The sequence below is a fragment of the Triturus cristatus genome, chromosome 8 (assembly GCF_964204655.1).
Source record: "Triturus cristatus chromosome 8, aTriCri1.1, whole genome shotgun sequence".
NCBI lineage: Eukaryota > Metazoa > Chordata > Amphibia > Caudata > Salamandridae > Triturus > Triturus cristatus.
Genome location: NC_140591.1, coordinates 222,945,712 through 222,970,086, shown reverse-complemented (window position 1 = coordinate 222,970,086; position 24,375 = coordinate 222,945,712). Strand labels below are relative to the sequence as shown.

General features: G+C 46.2%; 1 protein-coding gene across 1 annotated transcript in view; it reads left to right on the top strand.

The window, feature by feature from the left end:
* MRE11 (MRE11 double strand break repair nuclease) overlaps nt 1-24,375 on the top strand; it is a 453,446-nt gene that overhangs the window by 373,602 nt on the left and 55,469 nt on the right. Inside the window, exon 18 of the mRNA XM_085621402.1 lies at nt 8,498-8,565. Coding sequence (XP_085477528.1) covers nt 8,498-8,565 — 68 coding nt within the window. The remainder of the gene's footprint in view (nt 1-8,497; nt 8,566-24,375) is intronic.

Here is a 24,375-nt window from a genome sequence, read left to right as displayed (position 1 = left end):
GTAAATTATTATCACTCTACCATTGTAAGCCAGGTGGTGCCTACATTACTGGTTGCCATTTCGAATGAGCTCTGTAAGAGCACCTTTTGATGGCATTCTTTTTGTCTATGTGAACATACACTAGGAAGTGCCATTCGCTTAATTGTTTTATGTTGTTCTTTTGCATTTGTTTGAAGGCGTTTTATGGTTTCTTTTTAATTTTTATACCAGACAAAGTCTGGCTTCACGGTTGTACGTCGTGAGTATTGAGGATAAAAATATTGACCGTCCAAAATATCGACTACAAATATATAATGACTATTAATATAGGTAAGCATAGGCTTACAATACTTAAATCCACATCCACCTACCTTGACGTCATATGTATATACATCAAGTTTCCTGATTTATTTGGCTGAAAAACTGTCACACACATCCAGTGTATCTGTTCCTTGTGCCTTCATCACAACCTGAGTCAGAATCCCAGGACCACTCTTATCAACATTGTAAACATCAAAATTGAGGAAGGAAACATGTTTCTACACTCTTTCAATGTAAATGGTGATTGTCTACTGCTGTTTTTCAGCAATGCATAATTATGTATGCCAATATTATTTCATGTACAGCATTTGGGCAACAAAACCTCCTCTTTCCAAAAACCTAGATTAAGTTATGTTCATGAATGACTTCTGTGCCCATGTCCTTCCTTGATTTTGATATTCTTACTTAGGAATCACAAACGATCTATCACATCGCCAGGCTTCAAGGCAGCAGTGCAATCTCTGCTACGCACGCATCTTGCTGACTCAGTAGACTGCTGGCATGGAGTTCTATAAGCCAAACCTCATACAAAGGGCAGTGCTTCTAGTTTTTAGTGCCAAGACCAGAAAAAGCAAGACCTTAAATCATACCTTTGCCTGAGTTTTCATCAGATGCTGGAATTGTATCCCAGACATACAGACGTATAGATCTCTACTCAAACCTTCTTTCCTGCGGGAAATACTTGAAAATACATTTTTCAGGTTACATCTTAAAAACGGCCCCTATTAATCTTACTTCTTCTGTTGTAATGTACCTTTTGTTATAAGAGAAAATCACTCTATCTAGGTTCACGCTCTAAAAATACAAAAGATAAATGCGGCCTCTCCCGTGTCCCTATATCTGTGTCTTTAGATCATAACAGTGCAGTGAGGTTGAATCACAAACTCATGAAGAATGTGTGAGATAAGGCCTTCTTGTCATGTTGTAACATGTACAAACAAAGTCAATCTGTGTGGATTTGTTGCAGTTGTTCAGCACTCTGGCATTGAATCTTGAGTGTAGTAGTTTCATCAATGGCATTATCCCCCCTCTTGTGTCAGATAGACCTAGGATCCCCTAAAGATACCCCCACGTATTCAGCAGTCAGGTCATTAACTATTATGAACTAAAGGTTAATCACAGAGAATACTTGGTGTATATTCACACAAGTTTCACTACCTAGTGTGAAGGAAAATTCTACTTACCAGTATGCATCTGTTCTTGGCATTTAGAGCTGTAGAGTTGTATACTTTACCATAGATCACCATCTGGTGTTGGGCTCGGATGTTTGCAGTTTGTTTTTGTCGAAGAAGTCTTTGTAGTCACGGGATAGGTGACTCCTCCTTATGGTGATAGTGCGCATGGGCATCAACTCCATCTTCAGATTGTTTTTCGCCATAAAGGGTGATGACGGAGTTGGGAACAAAATAGAAAAGGATGTCCATGTGATGTATCTAAGTAAGAGAATTCTGCAACAGATAAAGGTACCCGGGGCGGTGGGTGAGCGTATACAACTCTACAGCTCTACATGCCAAGAACAGATACATACTGGTAAGTAGCATTTTCCGTTCGAGGTATATGAGCTGTAGATTGTATACTTTGGCATAGACTATAAAGCAGTTTTGTCCCTAGCGGTGGCAACCTGTATCCGTTGCAGTTGTTTGAAAAAGTTTTCTTAATACAGCCTGGCCCACAGCAGCTTGTTGCTTTCCTTGCACATCTACACAATAGGGTTTAGTGAAAGTATGTGGTGTAGACCAAGTTGCTGCTTTGCAGATGTCATCTAGGGGAACGTTCCCTAAGAATTCAATAGAAGCCACTAGTTTGCGTGTGGAATGAGCTCTAGGGGGAATAGTTAATGTGCGTTTAGCTTTGAGATAGCATATTTGGATGCATTTAACAATCCACCTTGCAATTCCTGTTTTTGAAATGGGATTGCCTTTGTGAGGTGGGGAGAAAGCGACAAAAAGTTGTTTTGTTTTTCTAAAACTTTTAGTTCTTTCGATATAGTAGAGTATGGCTCTTTTAACGTCTAACGTGTGGAGAGCGCGTTCTGCTTCTGAGTCTGGTTGAGGGGAAAATACTGGAAGTTCTACCGACTGATTAAGGTGAAAAGCAGATACCACTTTAGGTAGAAATTTGGATTAGGCATAAGAACCACTTTACTATGGTGTATTTTTAGAAATGGTTCTTGCATGGTTAATGCCTGTAGTTCACTAACTCTTCTAAGTGATGTGAGGGCTACGAGGAAAGCTACTTTCCAAGTAAGGAACTGTAACTCGCATTTGTGCAGAGGTTTAAATGGGGGATCCATGAGTCAGGTGAGGACTATGTTGAGATTCCATATCGGAGAAGTTGGAACTCTAGGTGAAATTATTCCTTTAAGTCCTTCCATAAACGCTTTGATAGCGGGTACGCAAAACAACGGCAAATGTCTGCTTTGGAGGTAAGCAGCAATTGCAGCAAGATGTAACCGTATAGATGTATATGCTAGGTTACATTGTTGTAGATGTAAAAGATAACAGATAATATTTTGGATGGAAGCATGTAGCTGATCAATTTTGTTATTTTCACAATAAATGGCAAATCGCTTCCACTTTGCTGCATAGCATGCTCTAGTAGTAGGACGTCTTGTCTCCTTAATGATGTTTATGCAGTCTGGCTGGAGATTAGGGTAGCCAAACACTAGGACTTCAGGAGCCAGATTGCAAGATTGAGTTGATTGGGATCTGGGTGCCTTATCTCTCTGTGGTTCTGAGTGAGGAATTTGGGGGAGAGGCGGAGCTTTTGATGAGGCACTACTGAAAGTTCCAACAGGGTTGTTAACCATGTTGGAGCAACTAGGATCATTGTGAAGGAGGGTTGTTTGAGCTTCTGAACCAGTAACGGAATTAGCGAGAGAGGCGGAAAAGCGTATGCAAATCTGCCTGAGCAGTTCATCCATAGTGCATTGCCTTTCGACAATGGGTGTGAATATCTGGAGGCGAAGCTTGTGCATTTTCTGTTTTGGTGTGTGGCAAACAGATCTATGTCTTGATGACCCTACATGTGAAAGAATGGAAGAAGAACTTGAGTATGAAGTTCCCGTTCGTGGATCTGCTATTTTTGACGACTGAGTAGATCCGCGATTTGATTGTGTACTCCTGGCAGATGTTCTGCGAGGAGGTTAATGTTTTGAGGAATGGCCCATCTCCATATGCCTTGCGCTAGTTGTGAAAGCTGTCCCCCCTGCTTTTGTATGTAATACATTAATGTCATGTTGTCTGTACAGATCAAGACAGCCTTGCCCAGTAGCAAAAGTTGAAAAGACTTTAGTGCTAGAAAGATTGCCAGTAACTCCAGGTGATTTATGTGGAATTGTTTTTGTTGATGGGTCCATATACCCTGAGCGGTTTGGTTTTGGAGATGAGCTCCCCATCCGGTGAGCGATGCATCTGTGGTTAGCACTATTTGTGGAACCGGGTCAAGGAACGGCCGCCCTTTGGATAGGTTTTGTGTGTTCCACCACTGCAGAGAACGATATGTGCAGCTGTCCGCCAACACCAGTGACTATTAACTGGCCTTGAGCTTGGTTCCGCTGATTTGCTAAACATTCTTGTAGGGGACGCATTTGATGTCTTGCATAAGTGACGATGAGGATGCAAGAGGCCATCATCCCTATTAGCTGCATGAACACTCGAGCTGGAAGGGAGTGCTGAGGTTGGAATTTTGATATGAGAGCTTGCATGCTGGCTATCCTGACTGGATTGGGGTATGCAAGGGCTTTTGAGGTATTTATTGTGGCACCTAGATACTGAATAATGTGAGACGGTTGAAGGTGTGACTTGGGTAGGTTTATTGTGAATCCCAAGTCGTGGAGCAGCTGGATTGTTCTGTGTGTATTGTGTACACAGTGTGTGTATGACTTGGCTTTTATGAGCCAGTCGTCCAGATAAGGAAACACGTGCATGTGTTGTCTGCGCAAATCAGCTGCGACTACTGCGAGACATTTTGTGAAGACTCGGGGTGCTGTAGTCACTCCGAATGGGAGGACTTTGAATTGGTAGTGCTGTCCGTCCACTACAAACCGTAGATATTTTCTGTGAGTGGGGCGAATGAGAATATGAAAGTAGGCGTCCTTGAAGTCTAGTGTGGCAAGGAAATCGCCCTGTTGGAGCAGTGGGAGCACCTGTTGGAGAGTGACCATGTGGAAGTGGTCCGACTGTATGTAGAGATTTAACGGTCGGAGGTCTAGTATTGGTCTGAGAGTACCGTCTTTCTTTGGGATTAGGAAGTAAAGGGAGTAAATCCCTGTTCCTGGATGAGGTAAGGGAACTGGTTCTATTGCGTGTTTCTGTACTAAGGAGAGAACCTCTTGTTTTAACAGTGTCAGATGTTCTGTGGATATTGGACGTTGTTTGGGGGGGTATAACCATACTGGATAATTTGTCTTACCCACTTGTCTGTGGTGATGGAATTCCAGACAGGTAGGAACTGTGATAGTCTTCCCCGACTGGAGTGGAATGGTCGGGGGGGAAAGTGGAGGGAAGTCACTGTTTTGTAGACTGGAGAGGTGCAGCTGCTATTACCGCGGCCTCTACCCTTGTTGTTGTTCTCGCTATAACCTCCTCTGAAATAGCTTCTGCTAGGAGAGGTTTGAGTAGTGTTTTTGTAGGTGGATGAGGTGTTGTCCGTCCCAATAGATTTAGAGGCGCCCCTATAAAAGGAGCAACAAAAGGAACCTCTACTGGTTGTTGCCTGTAGGGCTCCCATGGACTTAGCAGTTTCTGAGTCCTTTTTCATTTTCTCCAAAGATGTGTCTACAGTGGGTCCAAATAAGTGTTCTTGATCAAAGGGTTGATTAAGAATTGTGGACTCCACATCTTGTTTAAACCCAGAACTGCACGCGACTCTGTGTCGGCTGCATCAAGAGCACACTTTATAGAAGTGTTTGTGATTAATTGTCCCTCTTGTATGAGGTCATTAGCCTTAGCCTTATACTGATCGGGAACATGTTGTATGAGCTTTTCAAGCTCGTCATTTCGAGCCCTATCATACCTGGCCAGTAAAGCTTGGGTATTGGCAATGCGCCAGTGATTTGCTGCTTGTGAGGCAATGCGTTTGCCAGATGCGTCTAATAATTTAGACTCCTGATCGGGGAGTGGGGCATCCCCTGATGTTTGGGAATTTGCACGTTTACGTGCATTTGACACCACCAATGAATCTAGATGGAGCTGTGCTTTAATATAAACTGGATCGTTGGAAGCTGGCTTATATTTTTTCTCGATTCTGGGGTTGAGAACTCTAGCCCTAACGGGATCTTTAAAAATGTCAAGTGCATGTTTGATGATACCCTTTAACATAGGTAGAATGCTTGTTGATTTTTCTGACTGTGTGAAAGTCTCCAACAAAAGATCTTCTTCCTGTGGGTCTGAATGTAATTCTACCCCATGATTTTGTACAGCTCTTTTTATAAGCTGTGCAAAACCTATGTTGTCGTCTGGGGGGGGGGGTGGCCTAGATGAGTAGGAGTCTGGATTGGGGAGATCTGGGACGTTGGTGGATTATCATAATCCTCCCAAGGATCAGGTGGTGGGAGAGTAGTGTCATCATCGTTATCCTCCTGTGGGTTTTCATCCCCACCCCCACCCCCAGGGTGATCATCGTCATCTTGTGGTGTAGGTGAATATGGAAGCACTGGAGAGTGTGCTGGAGAAAGTGGTATAGTGGGCATATTTGGAGGAGAGAAAGGCCTGGCTGGAGAAGCTCTCATGTCTCTCTTCTTTAAGGGTACTTTGGGTTCTCCTGGGGAGTCCAAAGGTCTTTTTTTTGATAGAATTGTTTTGATTTTACCAGTTTTAGGGTCAATATGAAGGGTTTTTTGTTTAGGTTCCACTGGATCCAGTATCCTTGTTCAGCACCGAGGATTTTGGTTGTTTTGGCCTTGATTCGGAAGCTTTAGGAGGAATCTTAGTATCCTTTTGCTTTGGCGGAGCTGTGGAGTCCTCAGACTTTTTCGGCTCTGAGGATTTGTGGTCCTTTTTCGGCTCCAAGGATTTTTTTGGCTCTGAGGATTTGTGGTCTTTTTCGGCTCCGAAGATTTGCTCTTTTTCAGCTCCGAAGATTTGTAGTCTGGTTTCGGCTCCGAGGGTTTATCCGGATTGTATTTTGGTGCCGAAAGTTTGGGTTTCAGTGCAGAGGATGGTAGTTCAGTACCGATGCGTGGCTCGCTCGGTCCTGAGTCGCCTGAAGGCTTGTCTTTTGACTTCGGAGCTGAGCCCGAAGGCGGGGCATCAGAAGTTCTGTCACAATGTCAACCTGAGCCAGAAGGCGAAGGTGTTACTGGAGCCTTATGTTTTTGAGAAGAGGTAGGGGTGTCGATGTCGGAACTCATGATTCGTTGCCCTAGAGTAACCGTCTGATCTTCGGCCTCTGAATCGTAGGCCTCGGAGACGCTGATGTCCTCATTTTCCGGTTCTTATTCCTCGGGAGCATCGGGTCTGCATCGAAGATGTCGTCCGGCACCGAGGTAGTGGATCGAGACATTACGTGGTGTCGAGCCCGGCGATCACGTATGGTTTTCTTTGATCTGAATGAAGCGCAGGCCGGGCAATCTTTGTCCTCCTGTTCTGGAGCGAGGCAAAGGTTACAGACCTCGTGGAGATCAGTGTGTGGGAATTTGGCACCACACAGGGGGCATTTTTTGAATGGAGTTCTTTCCATTAGCTGTAGGGCCTGCCTGATGGCACGGAAAGGCCCAACGGCCCGCGTCGACGACCGAAATCGAAGGTGTTGAGATTTGTGTTGGCTTCGCGTCGAGGAGCTCAATCGAAAACAATACCGTCGAGCGGTGAAGGATTGTGCGTCGAAGGGGAATCGAATACGATACCAACCCGGAGCGCAGCCGTTTACATCCGAACCCGATGGCGAAAAAAAACAATCTGAAGATGGAGTCGATGCCCATGCGCACTATCACCATAAGGAGGAGTCGCCTATCCCGTGACTACAAAGACTTCTTCGACAGAAACAAACTGCAAACATCCGAGCCCAACACCAGATGGTGATCTATGCTAAAGTATTCAATCTACAGCTCATATGCCTCGAAGACCAGGTTTTTCAGCTTGACTTAAGTATAATATGTGCCGCAGAAGACTTCTAAATTACTCTGGCTTTTCTTTCTTTGTGTACTACTACTGTATGGTACTATTTCTAACATATAATATATGATTGACTGTGTATATCCATCCGTGAATGGGTGTGTGAGTGGCTGAATTGGTGAATAAGTTGGTGTGTGAGTACCTTTATGGGTGAGTAAGTGTAAAAAAAAGATGCAAGGGCTATTGGTTTTTAGTTTGAATCAAGGGAAAAAGAAAATTCAATAATTGATTATAAATTCACGAGAAGTGACAAGCATATTCAAGCAAAGATGTAGTTTTCAAAATTGTATTACGTGTTAAAAACTGTCTTCTAGATGGATTGGGGGCGGGTCATCATTATAAAGGCCCTAACCAAGCAGGGTGGAGTAACTGTATAATGGGATGAACGAATGATAGATTTGTGAAGCCATCAGCTATTCAGGGGAGTGTCCCGACTCTGAAGATGTCCAGAGGTCAATTGCTACAGTGCACTAGATAAAGGCAAAAAGATGGGTTTTAATGCCTTCTTGAAAAGGGGTTTCTTGGAAGTGACCTTCAGGGTGTGAGGAAGCAAATTCCATTTCTTGCTTGCAAGCACGGAAAAGGAGTGAACCTGCACCTAACTTCCTGGAACTATGGCTCCCTAACTCGTGGCAGCGACATAGAGCAGAGGCGATGCTAATGTTGGATCCTATTTATCGAGTACTGCGGGCCCCGTTTGTGGAAGGCGCAGTGTATAAAAACCAGCGCCTTAAGAGGGATCCTCTTCTTTATCGGGACAAAGTGCAATACATACAAATGCCTGATAACAGATTCACATCTGTGAATACCCAAAATGGAGCGCTGCAGGATTGTGTGCTGTCTGATCAAAGATGGGACTAGTTTTTGGTGTTCATATCATAGAGACTGAAAGGCAGTCTCTATATGCATATAAGATGTCTGAAAATGTAATGGCAATTTAATAACCATGGTGAAGCAAGTAATTACTGTAACATGATCAAATATGCTTGCCTTATAAGCTGAGTGTCATGATTGAGTACATCAGTTATAAATATAATTTATGCATTTAATACTATATAATGAAAACATGTTTGTGTTTTCAGGATATTGTTGACGATGACTCGGATGTGGAAGAAGTTTCCTTTTCTCACCCCCCTAAGGTGGATCGAAGGTAGGCTGTGATATTTGCCCTGTGGTATTCGTCAACTAAAAGATTTGCATGATGTGGTCGAAATGGTAATTGAGCCATTAGCTTAGTATGTCTTTAAATATGTGCTACACCAAACATTCTATTTCCCTATCTCAAAGAGATCTTGAGCTATTGTGTTTACATTGTTAGAAGATCTGCGCCCCTTGTGACCTCACTAAATTGAGGTGATCTTGCCTCCCTCTATCAAGTAAGACAACTGCATTGCTTTTGTTTGCTGATTGAATTGTTTTGGTTTGATGTTAATGTTTTCTGTTAGCAAATCACACTCAAAATAAAGTCTTTCAAGCTACAAACATTGCTGATCATCCAAAGGTCACATTCATATTCGATCAGCTTACCTATGAGGATCTTTGATTTGTCAGCCTGAAACCACTCATATCCTGTTTTTTAAGCGGTGACTGCAGTATAGTCTGAAACCTTAAATATCCTTTTTTGAAATGGTGACTGCTGTAGTAGTAGCTTAGACCTTCATTTGCACAGTTGAATACAAAACAACATTCAGAATGCATGAAACTTCCATACTGGGAATTACATGTTAACAAAAATGGTCACGCTTGCTTGTTGGACCAAACAGCTCTTTTGGTACCCCTCGCTGCAATTGTACACCTTGAACCATAACATTTATTATTTCACCAAGCCAATGCCATTGAATAATTGAAACAGAAAATCGGAATAGCAATGTGAGCTTCCAAACTCACATGTCCCTTTGGGGCTTAGAGTCCTTGGATTAGTTTGGAAGCTACAGTGTACTTTGACCCAGTGGAAAAAGAGCTTGAATTAATTCTCCAAAAAAACAGATGTAGTCTCAGAGGCTTGCCTCCATAAAGATCAGCATGTCCCCAATAGTCCCAGGTTGTGTTCTGATTCAGGGAGGAACTGGCCTGGCAGCTGAGGCTGGACTGTTCCTATTGGAGCAGGGTCAAGACTGATATGGGTGGGTCCAAACGGAGGTGGCATGGTGTGCTATGAGAAGCCATCCTTTTTGCCCTGATCACACGACACTCTGCCTAAAATCACTGCATTGGCTCTCAGTGAAAAATAGGGTTAACTTTTAAGCCCTGGTGCTAGCCTTTAATGATCTCCACAACATTGGAGCTCCCTACATCAGGAATAAAATTCAGCCCTATACCCCATCCAGAACTCTGCGGTCATCGTCGCAGCACCTGACGATCGTGCCAAAGTTCTTTCGGTCACAAAAGTGGAGATGTTCCTTTCAGGTAGCAGCCGCGAAGCTATGGAACAGCTTGCCTCCCTCTCTGAGACAGGTGCAGGATCTCCTTGGTTTTAGGCGACTTTTGAAAACTTGGCTCTTCCAACAGTAGAGGAGGCGCCTATTGTTCCTGTTCATACTGCTTTGTCAAGGGTTTGAGACAGCGCCGGGACACTCCCTGGAGTAGCTACACGCTCTACAAATACCTCACAACATAAAATAACACTCCCATTTTTTGACTGAGACTGGTGGTAACTGACTGACTGCGCCCCAGGCTCTGCTAACCAGTGCCCTAATTAAAAGTATATATGATTTGGTAATTAGGTATAGTGACAATTGGCACTGATAACCAACATGTAAGCACCTGGGATATGGTGGGGCATGGAGGTTTAGAGGAACAGCAGCTTAGAGGCACTTAAGTGTGCACGGCTGTGTTACCTGCTGTCGTTTTAAAAGTCAGCCCTGCTTTGCAAACTGCTTTTAAACTGAAATTACATGCAAATTCGACTTTGGATGTAAGGGTACTTCCAAATTATTAAACTACCTTATTTTTACTTATACGTCACCCTTAAGGTCTACCCTGAGCGCCCCTAGTCTATTGTACCATGTTAAAATAAACAGGGACATTTTAAAAGATGATTTATGTGTCCTGGTGAAGGAAAAGCTAACAATTCCTGTTTTACCCCCCATTGTAGCCTTTTAGCTCCATAGGCTAACATGGAGAATACTGTAATACAGTGTATCTTATCGATAGGAGTGAGCTAAAATAATATTTCAAGTGATAAATCCAACAACTTGCCTCTGTTGAATTTATCCTAACTAATACAGAAAATAATTTATAGAACTTTCTTTTCTGTGAGCCAAAATCTGGCCTTCTAGCAGCTTCTCATGATTGGTCTACCCTTAACAGGCTCATCCAAACAGCTGTGATGAGGTGATAAGTGGCCCGCACAGAGACAGAGGTTATCTGATGGGGGTGTTCTGCAGCTGCCGAGCACATGCCAGGACAGGAGTTAGGTATATCAAACTGGGCTTCAAAGAGAGCAGGACAATAAGGAATGTCAGCCAGGCCTAACCCCTCTTCCTGCACCCTCCAACCAGATGGCAGCCCCAAGAGTGGAATTTGCAGGGGTATGGAAAGCGAGTGTTAAGGAAAATGAGCCACACCAGTGCGTTGGCTTAGCCAAGCGTTACTCCCAAGGATAGGAATTCTCCATCTTGAATTTTAAAGTGCAGTGCTTGGTGGGACAAGAATATGCCACACTTTGGAGGAAGCTGTCATGCTTCTGGGTGGCACCCTGTGCCCCATTGGTCAGGGGTGCCTCCCTGCGTGTCCCCCCAGAACATTGAATACATATGTGTGAGCTGCATAGCAAAGGAAAGAAGGACTGCCCTGCTGGAACCCTGGTCTGCACCCCAAGGGATTGCACTCTGAAGACTGCTCCTGCTGTAAACTTGGAACTTCAGCCCTGATGTCTTGGCCTTGCTTAAAAAAGGATTAAGGAGTGGACTCCGTGAACGCAACAGGCTAACAGAGCAAACCAGCACCATCTCCCCTAAGAATTCTCTAGCCTGGAGTGCGTCCAGTGGACTTTTAAGGATTTGCCCTGGTGGATTGTGTGAATTGTAATCCTACATTTCCAAGGTCCATCTCAAAGCTTGTAGATAATTGGATTTGTGTTGGGCCTTTTGAACCCTCAAGAGGAACTTCAGGAAGACGTTTGCAGCAACTTTTGAAAAAATCTCCACAAGGTGACTGCTCCGTTAATGAGAGTCAGGCCGCCGACGTCAAACCGCAACCCGGCATGGATTTCAGGTTCGACCTGCTGAAAGCTCCGGAGCTCAAGACTTTCAGGATTTCATCGAGGCCTCGCACTGAGCCAAGCTGCCGCCGTCGACTCGAATCCTGCTCTGAAGCGGGGTCTCGCTCAACGGCGAGAGCAAATCCTCCTGAAAAGTTTTTTTAAGTACTAAGGTAAAATTTTGACTGGGGCCTCCCGCTTAGTGTATCTGACCAGTGCTCCATCGCATTCGGCCTCAAACTTTGACTTTGTCATGGTCAAGTGCGACCAGATGTCCAAAGTTGGCTCTGTATGTTTTTAAGCACTCTAAAGTGTTTATTCTTTCAAAATTCATATCTCCGGTTCCCCATATTGGAGTTTTGTTGTTTTGGTGTCATTTCAATCATAAGACTATGTCCTATGTTTATAAATTGGTTGTGGATTTTTATTGTGTGTTTAGCGGTGAGGATACGTACCTACACCATGCAGTAAATTAAGTATTATCTTTAAAAATCTGCTAAATTGACTTAGAACAAAACCTCTGATATAGATTTTTTGAAATTTGGACTAAAACTGATTTTTAACCCATCTTTTAGATTTTTCTAAATTTGTTCTATTTCTGATTTGTTAACTTTGTGTGACACAAAACTAGGGATACCATGGAGCTACATCTGGCAAACCTGAACAAACTCGCAGTGGCTGAGCTTAGGGTTCAGGGTAGGTCTAGGAGGTTACCTAATGGCAAAAAGATCAGGAAGGCAGAGTTGATTAGGTCTCTCAAGGCATGGGCTCAGGCAGCTCCAGAGAGGAAAAGGGAGGGTGACCCCTCCAACCACTTTCAGGTGGTGGAGGATGACACCCCACCCATTTCTTTCAGTACCATGTTCATACTTCCAGCTAATGGTGGGAGGAAATGCTCCTCCACCGATTACCCAGTTAGGGCCCTCAGAAGGCAAGAGCTTGAGGCTCAGCCTCCATAGCCCTGGAAGAGAAGAAGTTAGAACTAGCTAGAGAGAAGTGGGAGGAGGCGAAAGTAAAAAAGAAATGGTGACCGTAACAATGAAAAAGATGCTGAGATCCCCAGGGGTGGTGGGTTTAACCCAAGGCTTCCTAAGGGAATAGTTTATATGTACACCAAGGGGGATGACATTGAAAAATGACTGACTGCATTTCAAAGGGCCCTTGAGATGCGAGGGATCCACTCTTAAGTACTGGGATTCACTCCTGTGTGAACTGATCCCAGTAGTCGGAGGAATAGAATCCTAACCCTACAGGTCAATGAGGCAAAATCTTACTCCCACATGAGGCAATGTGTAGTCAATAAATTTGGTCTGACCCCAGAGCAGTATGGGGTGAAGCTCAGGGACACCCAGAAAGTTAACACACAGTCCTGGGTGGGCTTTGTGGGTATCTCAGTGATGGCACTAGAGGGCTTTATTAGTGGCAACCAAGTGAGTACTTATAACAAGCTTTACAATGTGTTGCTGAAAGAGCACATCATGACTCATTGTGTGCAAGAGAAATTATGCCAGAACCTAGTGGACTCCAAGCTGACTAGCTCCAGTGAGCTGGGGGTGCTTGCTGATGAGTGGTTGAGAACCCATGTTTCCAATCAGCAACAGGGGGTGATCAGAAAAAGGGAGGACGGGCCCACAACATCTGAAAAAAGGAGGACAGGCCTCCTCACCCCAGGGGAAAGAAGACCAACAGGGGGTAGGGACCCCAAGGCAATCCCCTTTTAACAGGAAGGGGTATCAGGGGAAGTCCTTTGACCCTGGAAAGGCAGGAAAGTTCCATAACCTTATGAAGGCAGGTCAGTGTTTTGACTGTTATCAGTTAGGACACAAGAGGGGAGATGATGTCTGCACACAGGAGCCCCCCACTGGTGGGCAGTCCCAGGGGATTGTCAGCATCGGGAGGAATGGAGATTGTCCCAGAGATGGGGAAGGGATTGACCAAGGCAATCTTAGTGTCGTTGGGTAGGGTGGAAATTGAAACCCTGGCCACCTTGCCTCCCAGCATGGAGAGGTATAGTTAGAGGCCTAAAATCAATGAAACTGAGGATGAGGCTCTGAGAGATACAGGAGCCAGTGTGACCACTGTCACAGAGAAACTGGTTTCTCCCGGGCGATTTCCTGGGGTGTATCACCAGGTAACCTATGCAGACAGCACAGCCAAACTCCATCCCATGGCAATTGTGAGTTTAAAGTGGGGAGGTGTGACAGACCCTAAGCAGGTAGTTGTGTCTCCAGCTTCCTCAGTGGACTGTCTACTGGGAAATGATTTTTAAGCGTCTTACTGGTCAGGGGTGAAGAGAATGTTCCATGCTAGGATACTGAATTTCTCGGAGTGGGTATGTGCTGTGACCAGCTCACGGACCAGAAGGGGAATGCTTGACACTTGCACCCTAGAATCATGAACCCAACATCCAATGACAAGAGAAAGGGCACCGGGTCTGGTGAGTCAGCCCAAAGAACTCCAGAGGTGCAGGAGGAATCTAACCCTGAGGGGGAGGATCTGACCTCTGAGGTAGGGATCCCACCCATGCAAGATATGTCTGACTTGACAGAGTTGCAAGGAGCTGGTGGACCCTCCAGAGAGGAGGTGTGACACAGACAGAGAGTGTGTCCCACTCTTGAGGGTCTGAGGAAGGCTGCCTCCCGGCAAGAAAAGGGTGATGTCAGTGGCTTACTCAAAGTCTACTCGGAGGATGGAGTTCTCTGCACTGAGGCTAGAGACCTCAAAGAACAGCTACCAGGAGGTTAGTGGTCCCCCAGAAGTACAAAGAATTCCTCCTGTCGCTAAGCCATGACATCCCATGGCAGGTTATTTGGGACAGAGTAAGACATGGAAAGGGTTGGTTAATAATTTCAATTGGCCCCATATGACTGTCAAAGTGAAGGAGTTTTGCAGTTCCTGTGCAACATGTCAGGCCAGTGGTAAGACATGGGGCAAGAGTGGGGTGGACATTGTTGGTCCTCTAGAACCACCAACGGCCTCAGGGAACAAGTATATATTGGTAGTAGTGGACCATGCCCTAAGATACCCTGAAGCAATACTCTTCAGAACAGTCAGTGCTCCTTCAGTGGCTAGGGCCCTACTTGGGGTGCCCACCAAAGTGGGTTTCCCAAAGGAGGTTGTTTCAGATAGTGGCATGAACTTCATGTCCAGCTATCTGAAGGTGATGTGAGAGGAATATGGTGTTACCTACAAGTTCACCACCCTATATCATCCCCAGACTAATGGTCTGGTAGAAAGGTTCAATTAGACCCTTAAGGGCATGTTCAATGGTTTATCTGACACACTTGAGAGGAAATGGGATGTTCTCCTCCCATGCCTACTGTTTGCCTACAGGGAGGTCCCACAAAAAGGGGATAGCTTTAGCCTCATTGAATTACTGTTTGGGCACCCTGTAAGAGGGCCATTGTGCCTGGTGGGAAAGTCTTGGGGAAATCCTCTCAAAGAAGCCAAGGCCATTGTGCTGGGCTAGGTACCAGGCCTGCTATCTCGAATGACAGAGTACATGTACAAGGCAAGCAGAAAACTGGATCCCATCCAGGAACTCATGAAGCACTGGTATGATGAAAAGGCTACCATGCCTGAGTAGACTCCAGAACAATTGGTGTAAGTGTTGGAGCCTGTTGCTCCTAGAACCCTCCAGCATAGGGGGAATGGGCCCTATCCAATCCTAGAGAAGGAGGGTGAGGTTACCTACCTGGTAGACCTGAACACCCACAGGAAGCCTCACTAGGTCCTTCATGTTACTAGGTTGAAATCCCACAAATCCCAGGCAGACATGGCCATGTTTATGGTCACAGATGAGGGAGGAGAGGAGGAGACTGAGCCAGTGTCAGACCTCCTTTCGAACAATGTGCAAGATGCATCAGTGGAGAGAGTTGTACTCTCGCCCAAATTTACAGACCAACAGCACCGAGATGGCAAGCAGGTGCTAGAGTGGTTTGCTGGTCTTTTCTCGTTGATCCCTGGTATCACCAGCTGGTTTATACACGACATTGGCACTGGTGACAGCCTACCTGCCAAGAAAATGTTGTACAGGTTGTCTGACCAGGTCAGACCCAGCATCAAGGCTGAAGTAGCTCTGATGCTGGAATTGGTGGTAATTGAGCGCTCTGACAGTCCATGGCCAGCCCAGTGGTGCTGTTACCCAAACCTGCTCACCCTATACCTAGCGCTGATGAGCTCATTGATAGGTTAGTGGCTGCTAAGTACCTGAGTGCATTTGATTTGATCTCAGGCTACTGGCAGATTGCCTTCATTAAAAGAGCAAATGAGAGGTCAGCATTCTCCATGCCAGAGGGGCATTACGATTTCAAAGTAATACACTTTGTCTTAAAGAATGCCACGTTCCAAAGTTTAGTGAACAGAGTCCTGTCTGGGCTGGAGCATTTCAGTGCAGCTTATCTGGAGGATATAGCTGTGTACATTTCCACCTAGGGGGATCACTTACTTAAGCAACCGGAAGGAAGGGCTTCAGGCCCTGCAGCAGGCAGGCCTGAATGTTAAAGGCAGTAAGTGCCAAATAGGGCAGAGTTCAGATGTGTACCTGGGCCACCTTGTAGGTGAAAGATATGTACAACCTCTCCAGGCCAAAATCCAAACCATTTTGGATTGGATAGCTCCCACAACCAAGACACAGGTCCGGGCCTTCCTTGCACTGACTGGGTATTATAGAAGATTTGTTCAGAAGTATGGGATCATTTTGGCTCCCCTGACATAACTCACTTCTTAACAGTGGCCAAAGAAAGTCATGTGGAACCCAGAGTGTCAGAAGGCCTTTGACATTCCGAAAGAGGCTAGGTGTTCAGCACCAGTGTTACTGGTCCCTGACTACACAAAGGAATTTGTGGTTCAGACAGATCCTTCAAAATTAAGGATTGTGGTAGTGTTGACACAAGTGAATGAGGAGGGCCTTTATCAGCAGGCTACTTCTCCCCAGAGAACAGAAGTGTAGTGCCATTGAGAGGGAAACCTTTGTGGTGGTTTGGTCCTTGAAAAAGATAACACCATACCTGATTGGTACTCACTTCCATGTTCAAACTGACCACAGACCTCTCGTGCAGATGAGGGGGGAGAATCCAAAGCTGTTGCGGTGGTCCATTTCTCTACCGGGGATGGACTTCACAGTGGAATACAGACCTGTGACTGCCCATGCCAATGCAGATGTACTTTCCTGGTTTTTCCACTTAGTTGATGAGGATTACCAGGGTGAAGGTTAAGTTACCCATCACCTTTCTTTTGGGAGGCATGTGAGAAAGTCATCCTTTTTGCCCTGATCACCCCCATTTTATTCTAAGACTGATGGCAACTGACTCTGACAACCCGGGCTCTGCTAACCAGGCCCTGGGCCAGTGCTCTGATTAATAATGTACACGGTTATTAAGTGTAATTACAATTGGCACCGACAACCTACCTGTAATTTTATAGTATATGCTGGGGCATTTAGGTTTAGAGGCCGAGCAGCTTGGAGGTACTTAAGTGTGCACATCTGTGTTGCCTGCTTTAATTTTATGAAATCAATCTGTTTATTCAGCGATATCCAAAGCTTCAATTACACAGCGGAGTGCCTACAACCAGTGGCCGGCAGTGATTAAGTAGGGGTGCAATTCTACACAGCTTTGCACCTACAACCCGGAGGCTGGCGGCGATAGTAGGATCATGTTAATCAAAATTAACGTAACAAAACATCTTAAAAGGACTACCGAACATCCCCAGGCAATAATATCACCCTTTTCCTGTACCGATCACCTATCCCTGTAAGCCATATAGAGAGTGGAAGTCGATTAGGATGTTTGTTGGTCTTTGAGCGCCGTCTGTGGGATTGACCCGGCCTCTGCCCCAATTCCCAGGAGGAGTCGCAATATCTGTAAGCATTTGGGACATGTGACCTCTCGTAGGTCTGTCGAGAGAATCTGTAGAAAGGGGGCCCAAAGCTCTTCATAGGTTTCCACCTTGTGCTCTACCACCAGGGACGTGCGTTCCATGGCTAGTATTAACCAAAGTTTGTTTAGCCATGCCGTGTGATCTGGTATATTGGCGGTGCCCCATCGGGCTAAAATTACCTGGCGTTCTGCCAGCAGAGCTAATGCAATCTGTCTTCCCCTCAAAGACCGTAGTGGGAAAGAAAGAGGATTCGACAGTCCCAATAAAGTGTATGCTGGGAAACATGGAAGTGTTTGTGTTGAATGCTTTGTCTATATCGCCCTGAACCAGCTCCCAAAAGCAAACCAATCTTGGACAATGCCACAGTAAGTGTACCAGAGAGCCTGTTAGGCCGCATCCCCTCCAGCATTTCTCCGAGCGATTTTTGTCCCAGTTATGTATGCTGGATGGGGTGTAATATCAATATGTTATCACTTTGTAGGCCAACTCTGTCCCTGCAATGTTATGTGCCGTGTGGTGTGCTCTTTAGTGTATTTCTGCCCATTCTTTATTAGAAAGTACTCTGCCCGATTCTTCCTCCCATCAAAGCTGCCCTTTGGTTCGCCCTCCCTCCCTCCAGGTGGAGAGCATTGCATATATCTCAGAGATGAGATGCTTATTGTCGTTCTTGCGCATTAACCACTTTTCAAAGGCAGTTAATGGTCTTGAGGCCGGCGCCTGGTATGCCGGAGAGGTAACCCAGTGTCGTACCTGGAGTTAGCTGAATGAGTCCGTTTGAATTTTAAAGTACTTATAAAGTATTAAACTACCTTATATTCATGTATACGTTACCCCTAATGTCTACCCTAGATGCCCCCAGGGTAGGGTACCATGCACAAATAAGCAGGGACATTTAAAAAATGTTTTATATGCCCTGGTGAGGAAATAAAATCCAATTTCGTTTTTCCTCCATTATAGCACTTTTAGCTCCACAAGCTAACATGGAAATACTGTAATACAGTGAAACTATTGAAAGGAACGAACTAAAATAATATTTTAAGGACTTAAAAGGTTGGTAATGATAAATCCAACAACTTGCCACTGTTGAATCTATCCTAATACAGAAAATAAGTTCTAGAACTTTCTTTTTTGTGAGCCAGAATCCAGCCTGTTAGCAGCCTCTTCTGATTGGTCTGCTCTTAACAGGTTCAGCCAAACTGCTATGAAGTGGTAACTGGCCTGCACAGAGACAAAGGTTATCTGATGGGGGGAGCTCGGCAGCTGCCGAGCACAGGCCAGGACGGGGGTTGGGTAAATTAAACTGGGCTTCATAGAGAGTAGTACAGTACGGTATGCAGGCCAGGCCTACCCCGTCTTCCAAGAGTGGAGTTTGCAGGAGGCCTGGAAAGGCGGTGTTATTGGAAATGAGCCGGACCAGTGGGTTGGCTTAGCCAGGTCTTACTCCCAAGGAGAGGAATTCTCCATCTTGAATTCTAAAGTGCAGTGCTTTGTGGGACAAGAATATGCCACACTTTGGAGGAAGCTGTCATGCTTCTGGGTGGCACCCTTTACCCTATTGGTCGGGGGTGCCCTGTGCGTGTCACCCCAGAACATTGATTAAATATGTGAGATCTGCATAGCAACTCAGATATGCTGCCTGAAACTACAAGGAGAAGGACTGCCCTGCTGGAATCCTGGGCGGCACCCCCAAAGGATTGCAGTCTGAAGGACTGCTCCTGCTGCACACTTGCAACTACAGCCTTGAGGACTTGGTTTTGCTTTGAAAAGGATTAAGGAGTGGACACCCTGAAAGCAACAGGTTAACGGAGCTCACCTGCACCATTTCCCCCAAGAAGTCCCCAGCCTGCAGTGCCTCCAGTGGACCTTTAAGGATTTGGCCAGTTGCATTGTAGGAATTGTAGCCCTAAACTTCCAAGGACCATCTCAGAGCTTTTAGACCCTTGGATTTTTGTTTTGGACACTTTGAACCCTCAAGAGGAACTTCAGGAAGAAGATTAAGAAGTTTGGAGCAACTTTTGGAAAAAGCCTCATAAGGTGACCGACCCGTCGTCGATAGTCAGGCCGCCAACTTTGAACAACGACCCAGCTTGGGTTTCAGGTTTGTCCAGCTAAAAGCCCCGGAACTTAAGACTTCCAGGATTTCATTGAGGCCTCTCGCTGAGCCAAGCCGCCGCCACCATCCTGGACTCGAATCCCGGCCTGGAGCGGAGTCTCGCTCGATGACAAGAGAAAATCCTCCAAAAAAGTTTCTAAGTGCAAAGGTAACATTTTGACCGGGCCTCCCACTTAGTGTATCCGACCAGGGCTCCATCGCGGCCAGCCTCAAACTTTGACTTTGTTCCGTTCAAGTTTGACCAGATGTCCCAAGTTGGCGCAATATGTTTTTCAGCACTATAAAGTGTTTATTCTGTCAAAATGCATATCTCTGGTTCCCTATGTTGTATTTTTGTCATTTTGGTGTCATTTTAATCATAGCAATATTTCCTATTTGTATACATTGGCTGTGGATTTTTATTGTGTGTTGTGTCTTACTTTTTTAATATATTGCTGTTTTTAAATTCTACACACACCTGTCTCCTAAATTAAGCCTCCCTTCTCGTTGCCAGCTACCAAGGGTTGAGCAAGGGAATAATTTGAGACTTTGTCTGGAACTTATTTTGCATTGGTGGCCTTATTGCTAGTTGTAGGTGCATACTTACGCCTGCTAATGATCCACCTTCCAATATGTTCAAAATAACAAGGGCCAGGGATGTGGCCTGAATAATTACCAGTGGCTGAGATTAATTCAAGTATTCTATCCATAACATTTTTAGTATGCTTCAGTGTGATGCACTGGTCCCAAGTGGGCAAATGCATGTTCCAGTTACAGCGCAAAAACGATGGCAGATCATCAGGTATGCTTCAGTGTGAGGCGCTGATCCCATGTGGGCAAGTGCATGCTCCAGTTACAGAACAAAAACGATGGCAGATCATCAGGTATGCTTCATTGTGAGGCGCTGGTCCCATGTGGGCAAGTGCATGCTCCAGTTACAGCGCAAAAACGATGGCAGATCATCAGGCCTTAGTTTATGGAGATGTTCCTAACATCTAGTGCTGGGCCTTGGTGCATACTTATTTGAGCGAGACCGAATGAAGATGATATGTTTTCTGTTGTCTCACCATTGCCTTTGGGAGCCGTCCAGTGCACAGGACCCATGTGACATTAAAGAGCTCTGGATCCTGCTCCATAATGTGGAACAGACTTAGACATTAAAAGGGTCAAATTGAATGCAGCAGCCTGCAGAATTTAAGCACCCACCTGATTAGGTTGTGCTCCATCTTGGTAATGGAGACCTGTTGGACACAGATGAGCAGTCCGCCAAGACAGGCATAGGTTGTGCCTTCACCAATAATTGTACAGTTCTTCTGGATTCAGTATTTACTAGATGTAAGAGAAAACACACAAATATGATAAAGAATCCAAGACAGTTGTTGCTTTTAAGCCTAACGAGTGAGATGATTGTCCCTGTACACTCCTGTGAAAATGAGAAGAAAGGGCCCTCTGGACATACTTAAAAGGCTGCATGGTAAGATGGACAACATTTTTATTTCTACAATTAGAAATCACAAAGTGTCTGTTAACAAACATTGGCATATTCCAAATGTTAGACTTTTATAGTTTAACTTATTACTGAGTTTTTTGAGGAATTCTTTCCTCTGGTTGTGTCGAGGATGTCTTCAAGAAAGACCGGGTTTAAACAGTGTGGTGCCTGTCATTGCGCCATGTCAGTTACAGACCCACACATCATGTGTCTGTGGTGTCTCGAACGTGACCACGACTCCAAGTTGTGCTTAGACTGCTGGGTCATGGCAGTGAAGGCTTTGAGGGAGCAGTCCCTGAAGCTGCTAGCAGCCCGACGGGCAACGACATGGAGATCTTGGATTCTGAACGAGAGGGAGGTCGCAGGTTCTCTCCCAGAGCCCCAAGTCTTCTTCCTCCCATTCAAGATCATCGGAAAATTCGGGGAAGCAGCATAAGAAGTTGAAGCATGCTTTGACTTCCCCTTGTCTGTCGTCTGACGCGATGTAGTAGCATCACAGTTCCAGGCACGGTTCTTGGGCTGACTCTGAGCAGCCCAGCTTTCCCAGGAGCCAGAGCGACCCCCGCTCAGATTAACCCCTTCAGTGCCATGCCCTTTCCCCCTCCTGTGCCGGGCGTTGCATTAGTGGATGGGGTTCATGGCGAGATAGTCTCGTCATGGGCACAGCGCAACCGTGCTCCATGACGAGACTATCTCGTCATGGGCACTGAAGAGGTTAAAGAATTTTTCAAGGCCATGCACCACTTATTTGAGCGGGGTTGCATCTGGTTCCACGCCAATGGCTCTATCTTCAGCTCCGATGGGCCCCCATAGATCCGGTCATGTGTCCGGACTGGTGCCAGTCGTGCTACTGTGACCTTCCCCCATCCCCAACGCCAATGCTCTCGGCGCCCACGAGCAGCGCCAAGCCCATTCTGATACTCGACAACATGGATCCGCGTCGCACCAGTCCTGCTCCGACCAGACACCTGCGAACTAGGTCAGAGCCTGAGCCCTATTCTAAAAGGATAGGCCTTGGGGAAGAATGGGAGGGGTTCACTGGACCCTTCGGAATACCTGTTAGTGGGAATTGATATGGACTGGTGTGAGGAACTCGGTGATGCCAGTGGTCTGGATACATCTTCGGATAATGGTATGCTTTCTCCCCCTTCCGTGGCTACGGAAGAGGGAGCATCATATTTCATGGTGGTGAAGAGAGCTGCTGAGGTCTTGGATCCCGAGTAGCCTACGGTGGCAGTCAAGACTAACAGCTTGATGGAAGTGCTACAATCAAGAGCTTTGCTTCCTAACCTCTGCTCCCTTTTAATGAAGCACTAACAGATGTCCTATTTGGAACCTGGTCCAAGCCCAGCATAGGGGCTACTGTGAACAAGGCAATTGCCTGCTGCCGCCGCCCTGCACCTAGGGACCCGAACTTTCTCACACAACACCCCACCTCTGATAGCTTGGTGGCCCAAGCCACTACATCCCATGGTGCGTTCCCTGCTGCACCCTCAGACAGGGAATCAAAGAGGCTGCATAGCTTGGAAAGAAGATTTTTTCTTGTACCAGCCTTGCACTGCAGTCGGTGAAAACTGCATGCTTATTGGGCCGCTATCCTACACTCTGTGAAACACTGTTGCGCAAGTGCTGCCACAGGCCCCAGATCAGCCTGTAACCGTTCTCTCCAAAGGGGTCAAGGACGGGAGAGACGTCACGAAGTTCACCATTAGGTTTGGTTTGTATTCGACTGACAGAGCGGTTTCGTCGATGGTGCCACTTAGACGCCGTGCCTGGATGAGAACATCTGGCTTTTCAGGGGATGTCCAGGCTTCCGTCATGGACTCTTCGGAGGCAAGGCAGACTCTATAATAGAGCGGTTTAAGGACTTGCGGGCTATGGCTAAGTTTTTGGGCCTCACAGTTGCCCCTCGTCATCCCCAGTCTGTCTATCGGCCTGTTTAATGGCTACGGAAGGGAATTTCAACAGTGCCAACCATATCCCAGTCACCACCCCACGCAACCCTCCCAAACTGTATGAAGGTGAACACGTGATTCATATTGACCCTGTGGGTCGGGCAGCCAGAGGTCCCGTCAAGCCACCACCATCGGCAGTTTCAGCCTCCAAACCCTCCTAGTCTTGCCCTTCAAGAACATGGGCATCAAGTTGGTGGCAGGATCCGTCATCACCTCCATCACTGGCAAATCATCACTTGAGACGGGTGGATTCTCCCAATCATCCAAAGGGGCTACTTCCTCCCCTTCGAGACCATGCCTCCATCTTTCGACCGGCACATGGAGGATCATCTATTTTTGCTCCAAGAGGAAGTCCTGTCTCTCTTGGCCAAGGGAGCCATTGAGAGGCTTCTGGATCCAGATGTAGGCTGTGGTTGCTATTCTCCCTACTTTCTGGTCTCGAAAAATGACAACGGTCTTCCCCCTGTCCTAGACCTACAGGCCCTCATCTACTTCCTAAAAAAGGAGAAATTCGAGTTGCTCACACTGGCTCCGGTCTTGTCTGCCATGGATTCAGGAGACTGGATGGAAGCGTTGGACTTGCAGGACACATACTTTCACGTCCTGCCTGCCTACAGGTGTTACCTACGATTCACAGTGGGCTACGAGCACTTTCAGTTCGCTGTGATCCCTTTTGGCCTTACCAGCGCCCCTCGGGTGTTCACCAAGTTGATGCCAGCGGTCGCAGCTCATCTGAGGAGAACAGGAGTGTCAGTCTTCCCCTATCTCGTTGACTTGCTGTTGAAGGCGGGCTCACTCTATGCTGTTGGCTCCAACATCCAGACTATGGCGGACCTCCTTCTTTCGCTGGGGTTCAATATCAATATGCCGAAGTCACACCTGGCTCCCTCTCAGACGCTCCCTTTCATCGGAGCTGTTCTGGACACAGTGCAGTTTTGGGCATATCCTCCCGAATGGCGAATCCAGGATATTCAGGCTATGATACCAGTGTTTTAGCCTCTATCCTGTATTTCAGTCAGAATGACTGAGGCTGCTGGGCCTTATGGCCTCTTGCATCCTGCTAGTGACACATGCCAAATGGCATATGTGGGGTCTGCAGTGGGACCTCAAGTTCCAGTGGGCGCATCATCAGGGGAATCTGACAATGGTCCAGATCTTGGAGGGTACTGCAGGAGACCTGCAGTGGTGGCTGACAAACCACGATTGGGTCAGAGGCAGACCTCTCGCCCTTCCCTAACCAGATCTCACAGAAGTGACAGATACATGACACTTCTGGGATGGGGTGACCATCTGGTGGTGGAGATCAGAGGGCTTTGGTCTCCAGCGGAATCCGAACACTATAT